This window comes from Cygnus atratus, chromosome 6, assembly GCF_013377495.2.
Source record: "Cygnus atratus isolate AKBS03 ecotype Queensland, Australia chromosome 6, CAtr_DNAZoo_HiC_assembly, whole genome shotgun sequence".
NCBI lineage: Eukaryota > Metazoa > Chordata > Aves > Anseriformes > Anatidae > Cygnus > Cygnus atratus.
The window spans coordinates 15014526-15023267 of NC_066367.1; the positions used below are offsets into that span (position 1 = coordinate 15014526).

Genomic DNA, 8742 nt, shown 5'->3' on the forward strand with positions numbered 1-8742 from the left:
AGTGCTTGCTGACTCACCCTGGGTGGAGAAGCAAGCTCCTGGGTGCTCTGGGGCTGGGAGAGAGACCTGAAAGTAGGTAAGGAGAAAAGCAACGTAGTTATGCAGATTTAATTTCATATGTTAGCTGTCATTGTCCTTTATAAAAAACAGAAAACTAACTCGGTGTTCTGTAGGAAAGCAATTGCAATATAACAGGGATGGAAAACAAAGGTTATCACAGGGGAAGATGATCTGCCTTCTTGGAAGCTGTCACCAACTAGTTAGGCATACTATGAGAGGGTTCTCTGTTAAAAAAAAAAAAAAAAAGAGAGAGAGAGAGAAAAGGGATTGTTTTCCTTTCCTCATATCACATCTCTTTCTAGGGTTAGTTCTCATACGCCATCACATTTTATTACCAGGTTTTGTTCTGCCCCATGTCCTGGTCAGTGCAAAGGGAGAACTGGGCACTGGTAGGAGAGCTCAGCTTGGGACTGAATGCTGCTTTCCTCCAAAGCACCTCTGTCCTTTCCACAATCTCACTGTCATTTAATTGAATGTTACAAGATTAAGTGGAACTATTATAAGGTGATTTTTTTTAAAGTGATGATCTTCCTTTTCTCCTGAGTGATTTATTAATTAGAACATTCATTTAAAAACTTCTTATGTTTTATTAAACAACTCCATGTTTCAATGATTTATAATGGCTAATTGGCATGCTTTTAACTTTTCACTCATGATGATAGCCACATTAATCCTTAATATCAAAATGTAAAGGAGACAATAAATCTCTGATAAAACAGATTACCAGTAACTTTGTCCCATGTGACAGTAGAGGACTATCCAGTCACAGCGAGTTATAGAAAGCATGCAGAGCCTTCAGCAGTCACTATCTGAGAGCCTCTGGAGGATAACCAGGTAAACCAGCACAAACCCACACCAACAACATGCCAGTTTAATTTATGGCCATGTGGGTGGCATCAAGTTATCATCCATGCCGTGCAAGTGCTGGTGGCAGCTCAATCTTGTGGCAGCCCTTTGGTGCTCAGCTGCGTTTTGCTGTGCTGGGTGGAACCCTTCCTGTCTGTGCAGAGCAGGTCAGATCACAGCTCTGTGTGCTGCTCGTGGTGCTCCCCATGTGTGGCTAAACAGAGCTGCAGGGCTTTGGGGGCCTGGGCCTGGCAGAAGCAGCTGTGTTTGTGCTGGGGATGAAGACGGAGGGAAGGTGATATTAAAAGATCAAGTGATGTGCTAGTAAAAAGAACACGGATTATGAGATAAAAGCTGTTAGTGACCATTCGGAGGTTGTTGTAAAATTGGCACACTGACACACTGAAAGTTATGTATGGGTTAGAGTTCACTGTTTTGTTCCTACGAAGATTAATGCATTTTCATTTACATTAATACATTTTTGTTTCTATGAAGATACACAGTGCCTGTTTCACAAGGCCTTCACAGAACACTCTCACTCCTAAAACCATGGTAGTCAGTTGAAGTCAAGTATGAAAATGAAACATTCAGAGCAATAGATTGTGCTTTCATACCTCTCCCCACCCCCTCTTTTTTTTTTTTTTTATGGATAATAATAAAAGTTTTGCTGAATCCCTCCAAAAATAACTGCAGGCAGGAAGATCTGGAGAAAATTTTGTTCTAATTCATTTTACTTCATTTTATAAGGCTTCAAAATCCTTTAGAGACCTGGCTGTCTATCAGCCACACACACTACATTCACCTAAGAAAAGCGAGGGGAAGAACACTAGTTACAGATTGGGCAGCATCCTGGCAATGAAACATTGGTAAAAACCAGTAACAAAATTCTCTCTGGTTTACTGTGATGCTTTGGTGAAGTCATAGCTATTCCCCATGCTATTCCCATGCTTATTCGCATGAGCTCCCATTCCTCTCTTCTTTCTTTTCTAAACTCTGAGCCTCTTCTTCAGCTTTGACTTACTGTCTTTCAATTTTCCATTTGAATTGCACATCAACTGCTTTCCCTTTTAGCTACTCGTGCCGTTGTGTTTTGTCTTTCAAAAGTCTTCCCCAACCTGTATTTTTATTTCTGTAGCTTTTCCCCTTCTCCCAGCTCATCTTTGTTACTTTTGAGACTCTGTGCTTTTCCTTTTTCACATTTTCAGTTCAGCATTATTAATCACTGGTGGGACCACTCCATTCATTGGTTAAAGCTGAGAAGTTACCATACAGCTAGTAAATAATACTGTAAGGTTGTTGCATTTCCCCCATAGCTACCATCCAAACTCAGTCTATAATTTTCCCAGCTGTACTCATTCAAAATCACTCAAGGAATAGTTTAAGCAAGAAATCAGTATTATGATTAGAAGTTTGAAATCCGTATTGTATCACTTAGTTTGAAAACTACTCTTGTCACTCGATATCATTTCTCCTATCTGATTGAACTAATTGAATTTTTAATACTTGACATTGACATCTTCCACTAAGTGAAACTTGCCCCTACTTTTAATGCCTATATCGAAGAGGATTTAAACAGCACATCTCTGCAGATGGTGAATTTTGACTTTCAATAAGTTGGAAGATTAAAAAAAATAACACTTCATTACTGCTTGTGTAAATGTTGTATTTTTGTTTCATGGTGTGTGGTCTATTGCTTTCATTCTATCTTTTGCCTTTTGGATAAACCACAATGATTAGTTAAGTCAGTCCTATATTTATTTTAGTAAGAAAGAAGTTAAAGAAAGCCATGACTGAACCCTCACTTTAACCTTCAGATAGAAAAGGGAGAAGAGTTTCTGCTTGTCTAGGGCTGTGCAAGTGCTATTTATTTGGTTTACTTCCTTGCTTGATTTCCCAATAACATTCTTTTTTTTCTTTCAGGTGAGCCTATACACTGTAAGAAATCAGAAGATATAGTAAAAGCCACTGAGCAAAAACAAGCACTGGTACACAACTAGATTTCCTATTTCTTAAAAGCTTCTGACATTTCAGGCAGGACAGGTAATTTTGACATTTATTTCCTATAAAGAGGAGAGTTTTATATGATAAGGATTCACTTATTGTTATTATTATCCTCTTTGGTCTATTCCTGTTGTGGTTTTATTACAAAATTTTGAAACTGGAATACGCTATAGCCCACTCTACGTCCCTTTAAAAGTTATTCAATACAATAGAAGGGAAACCCAATACTTTTATGTGTCTGAATTTTTAATGTGAGACTAAATAATCATGCAATAATAAATCCTTGATTCAATTATATTAAATACTGTGAGTAACAGTAGTTAAAGGCCTATTGTTTACAAATTTTCATTTGAACCCTGTTGCAGGAGAAAAGAAGAACACTGTCTGTTCCTGCACCTGTGCTCTCAGAGGCTGTTATCTGTCACCTTATTCTTGGATCATCCTGTTTCTGTGGAGAGTGATTGGACAAAATGATCAAAAGTGTAAAACATTAAACCCTGAGCTGGTAACTCGAGGCACTTAACAACTCTCAAAATTTCAGTTGTATTTGTTGTTGTTATTTCCTCTTCTATTCTGCTTTCTTAAACTAGCCAAAATGATTTTTTCAGCCAAAGTTGGACCTCGCTCTGTTGTTATCACTGACACCAGACATTTCCGATTAATCATGAGACATGTGAAAACATGGCAATGAGCATCTGCACTGGATTGCTGTTACATGTCACTGCTACTGGCATCCAATAGAAGTGGAACGTCAAAATGAGATGTTGCTATAGACACTTGTTCATGCAACCATGCTGCATGCAATGTTGAAGTTCTACTCGTTAGCTTCCTTTAAATATCTGGAATTAAAGATATGTAGACTGTGTGGGAAGTTCTAGAGTTGTACAGATGAGCCCGTGTGAATGATGACTCTTTCCCTTTGCGGTGGCTGCCATATGGAGAGAAATGGTGTTTAAGAAATCAGTATTTGAAAACCTCTTTAAAATTAATTAAATAGCATCCAGTATTATGATTAAAACATTCTCAGTCCAACAGTGTTTTCTCAGATGTCACAGCAGTGGTGTCAGCCCTACCATGAAGCTGGTGCTTATTGTTTTGTAGGCGGAAGAGACTGCTACAAGAATACCTGGAAATTGCTTCGTTTCAGCAGAGTTCTGCCTCTCAGGCAGAACTGGAAGGTGGCACTAAGACCTTATATCATGGTTTTTCTCAAATGCAAAGTTGATGACAAGTATGCAACAAAGTCCTTCCTTGCCTTGTTTCATTAAAAGGAAACACCAGAGCATCTTTCTCTGAGAGGCAGCGAAAGCGGAGCACGCAGGCGGTTACCTCTGCGAGAAGTCTCAGGATGAGCCATCCAGCCCCAGCTGTGCCCGGAAAGAGACTTCATGTTCATCTCTGCTTCCCTCAAGCTGCACGGGCCCCTCGGCTTGCCCCTCGGCCTCATGCAGACTGCCAACAACCTCGTTGCAACAACTGCTGCAGCCTACCAGGAATCCTCCACCCCCCTCTTCAGGTTGCACGCTCACGGGTGAGTTGGGTCACTGCATTCCCCATTCCCCTTTTTGGACCCCGTGGTTATTACCTCACTGACCAAAAAGTCTGCAATCAGCCATGGTCCGCTCTGAAGAGGACTCATGGGGGCAGTGGCTCTCCCCTCTACGCAGAGGCCTGTGTACTACTCACCTGCTGCTTCAGGGATCTAACCAGAGCTCAAGCGTAACATAGGCACCAGGCTCAGCCTCAATAAGGACACGTTATCCCCCAGTTGAAGAAGGAATAGTAAACCAATCACCCCATATTGAGGGAAGTGTACACATCCATACCTTTGACTGTCTCCTTTCTGACAGCACAACCATTGAAATTGAGCTGGGAACAACACAAACTCTGAGCCCTGGGATAAGGGCATGCCAAAAGGTGGACTTTCTGTTGTTGAATATGTAAGCCATATACACACTATGCATAATTAGTGTGCATAGTTTTAACTTAAGAAATATTTGTGCATATAGGTTGTAAAAAGTGCATTTAAACTGTTTTGTGTATCTGGTCCAGGGCTTGTATTTGGCATGGACAAAGTTCTGTACAGTGCAGTTAAAGAATGAAATGTTAACGAATGAAATTGTATCATATATGTTATAATGCAATTGATATTTTTTGCTAAGAGTTAAGAATTTATATATTATCTGCTAGTGTTTGAGCAAATCATTAGTAGCCTGGATCACTCCATGCACCTTTGCAATCCTTTTTGGGGAATGTCGGGCAAATTTTTTCCTTTATAATGAAATGTAAACCATCTTATGGTTTCTCATAGTCATTATGACAAAAGAAGCATATTGTTTATATCAGACTTTTTTTTTTTTAATGTAAATTGCCATATCTTATGGCAGTAGAAAATCTTGTTTAAGATCTGAGAATTTTGGTTTTATGTCTTTTCTCTCAAGACATGGGACCTTATTTCAGATGTGTTGAGCATCTGCAGTCCCACCAAATTTGAAAAGATCAAAAGATGACTGGTATTTTTAAAAATTAGGCCAGTTAGATCTTTGTAATGTTCTTCAATATCGTGATTTATGCTTCATCGAGAACAGAAGTCAGGAGCAATCCAAATGTAATGTTCTTATTGTATTTTCAATTTCAGACTTTTACTGTAGTTGAACTTGACTTTTTCTTTCTGTATCTCCGCCCCATCACCATTGAGATACTCTGCAGAAGTTTTCTCCTGGAAATAGAAGCAGAAGTTATAGCTGATTCTGCAGTCTACTGGGAGCATCCTGTGGGGCTCTTGGTGTCCTGTTGTTATACCCGGTCCTGTGATCTCCCACTGCAGAGGCTAGGAGGAATTCCTGATCTCATAGGAGGTACTCAGTGCCTGCAGATCTCCTTCATTAATATAGAAATGTGAGTTGTGTATAAATATTCCTACTTGCTCATTTGTATTCAGTTTTAATCACTGTGGTAGATGTTACTGAAATACAAGCAGAGTCCTTATTTTTTCTTTAAAGCCAGCTAATTCTCTTTCTTTTTTCCTTTATTCTTAGCAAGGTTTTATCTGGACATGACCCAAAGCTTACTGTGTTATTTGGATGAGGAGAAATTTACTTTGGTGGAGAAGACCATAATAACCAACATGTGTTAGCTAAGGCTTTGACCTTGGGTGGAATTCACATTCAGATGGCAGAGAGGCTTCTTGTTGGGGCCTCTCCTGAACAAGAATTTCTCTCTGAAACCTGCAAGGCTGCACTACCAAAACACTGCATGGGGCCATAAGAAATGGTGTTTGTATATGCATCTCTCCCACAGCATTATGGGCATGTATCCCTGCATCAAGCACACTGAGGAACTGTAGCTGTAGATTAGCCCTCAAGAATTTTATTTTGTATTTTTATCTTGAGATATCTGACAAATATATTATGTAATATTGTTATGGGTTATGATCTAGCCAGTATTTTTTTATTTAATTTTCAACAAGGCAATCTACAACTGTGTGTTTTTATTCTGCTGTATTTGTCCGTATTTCCTATGATGATATTCCTAAATAAATTTGATTTGAGGGCAAGGATCGCGAAGCTATTGAATGCTAGTTACAAATTTGCTTTACTGAAGCATTGCTCATTTGCATATGATTGCCTTTGGAAAGTGACAGATCATAAATGGTTGTTTCCACACCTTTTTCCTGCTTGCAGCTCCGTGCTTTTTCCGTAACTGTGCCAGTCTGCCATACAAACTCACTTGCATCTCATAGTACTCTTGAAAACAATTTCTCTCAGTAAGCTTTTCCTTCTTAACCTTTACTGCTAAAGTAGCCCTCATATGAAGGAAGCCATAACCAATAAAGTATTTTCTCCCCAAAATTTTAACCATGGGCTGGCATTGTTGAAATTGCCGGGACTTGTTAGCAGCAATTCTTCAGGAAGGGTGCAACTTTCAGAGGTACCTCTATGCCATAGCATAAGTTTAATCAGCAGAGTTCAGTGGTACAGGGCCTCATCCTGCTACAAACGGAAATCAGTGGAAAGAATCCCGTTGGCTTGGACTTGCATCACATCCTAACAAGGTGCATGATGGTAGTAAATATAGACATCTACTTCATAGTATGTTCTTTGCAATTCCTTTATCCCAGATGCTCTCCCTCTTCAGCCACATGCTTGAAGGCTTGTCATGTGTTGTAAGTATGCCAGAAGTCAAACAAGCCACTACTGGGACCAAAATAACTTCGAATTAAGAAATTAATCAAGATCCCTAGTTGTAATGTATAAAATGCATATTTTTAACTGACTATAGAGTTATTACATGAGGAAGTGGAAAAGATAAGTATAACTAACATTCTTCAATAACAGCTTAAAATTTTAAGTTTAGAGTAGCTTAGCAAAGACTTATCTGAGAGGGGAGTGCATCCAAATGTAAATAATTATTTGAAAAATCAAATCCATGAAAACCAGATATGGAAAAATAAGTAGAAATGGCATTTAATACTATAAAGAAAAGAAAGTGTTCTCTGTCAAATACACTATGCAAACATTTAAGCAGCTTTCCTGGGATAGTTTTACTTTCCTGGTCATGCAATTTTTTAATGGGTCTCCAGCGACTCATTGTCTGTGTCCTGGGACAGACATTCAGAAGTTTTACAGGACTGTGGACTTCTAAGTAGTCCTCTGGGAACAAAGAGGCAACTCATAACCAGAGAGATATAAATGTGGAAGATGTGGGGGAAAAAAGAAAAGAAAAAAAAATACCTTGTGAAAACACGGATTTTAACTGTTTTGGGCTGTTGGGCTGAATGTTCCTACAAAACACTTCTCTTCTGCTTAGGCAAGTCCTGTTCCTACAGCCCTTTTGCAGCGGGCAGCAAAGGCAGTGAGAGGCTGGGAGCGTATAGCTCAGCCCTTCGATCAGAAGGAAAGAAAGCATAATCCCGCGTTTGGTAGATTGTCAATAATTGAAGTAATTAAGGTGTTGAGGCAAATAAAACTTTGCAAATAAACCAAACAAAAATAAAAACTAACGAAAACAAAATAAAACAAAAACAAAATAAAACACAACCAAACAAAATACTCCCAAACCCACAACTCTAAAAGATGGCAGTAAAACTATTATCGATGCTTCTTACATATGGATTGATTACTGTTGGAGAACTTTTCATTAGCTAATCTTGATAGGTACTGTCCTCAGTATATGTACTCTAAAGCTGAGGAGTCTTGTACATTTGTAACACCATATGTAGATCACTTTTACAAGTCTGAAGTAACACAAAATTAAACACGTGAATATAATGCGGTCAGAGTCAAAATGGTAAGTGGAATCTGGGCCTTGAACACAGTTCAACAGAACAGATGATTTTTCATTTTGTTTGGACTGTAGTTATAAAGTTGTCTCATAGTCATATAGGGTCTGATCCTGAGCACTTACACAAGCAACTCTCCTGAACCTGCAAGAAGGACTTTTAGTAAAGTAAGACCTTAAGGCTTGTATCAAAATATTGTGAAAAACCTATCAAAGAACATGAAAGTATGTGCTATTTATTTATATATAGCCTGTTATAGTTTTCTTTGTCCAAATTCAGTGAGCGAATGGGTCAAATGCACCCATGCTATAATGCCATGAAAACCAGTCAAACCAGTGTAATTATGTCAGGAATTAATTTGATAATTGGGTCGTGATAGGTTGTCCCTATTTCTCTGTATTCAGCTGTATTACTGAGGGTTTTCTGCAGCAGGAGGAAACTCTGATATTCTGTAGAAGGCACTACTCAACTTCTAGCTGCCTTTAATTCTTTTATTGAAATTATACTTCCTTTTCTTTGAGATCTCTTTCCTTTTTTCTTTCCAGTCAGAAATG

The 8742-nt window shown here is 38.8% G+C and overlaps 1 protein-coding gene across 1 annotated transcript in view; it reads left to right on the forward strand.

Moving 5' to 3' along the window:
* Positions 1 to 7109, forward strand: part of PDE1A (phosphodiesterase 1A) — a 153847-nt gene extending 146738 nt beyond the window's left edge. Inside the window, exons 14-15 of the mRNA XM_050711700.1 lie at positions 2827 to 2946; positions 3273 to 7109. Of these exons, the coding sequence (XP_050567657.1) occupies positions 2827 to 2903 (77 nt within the window). The 3' untranslated portion in view covers positions 2904 to 2946; positions 3273 to 7109. The remainder of the gene's footprint in view (positions 1 to 2826; positions 2947 to 3272) is intronic.
* The last annotated feature ends 1633 nt before the right edge of the window (positions 7110 to 8742 follow it).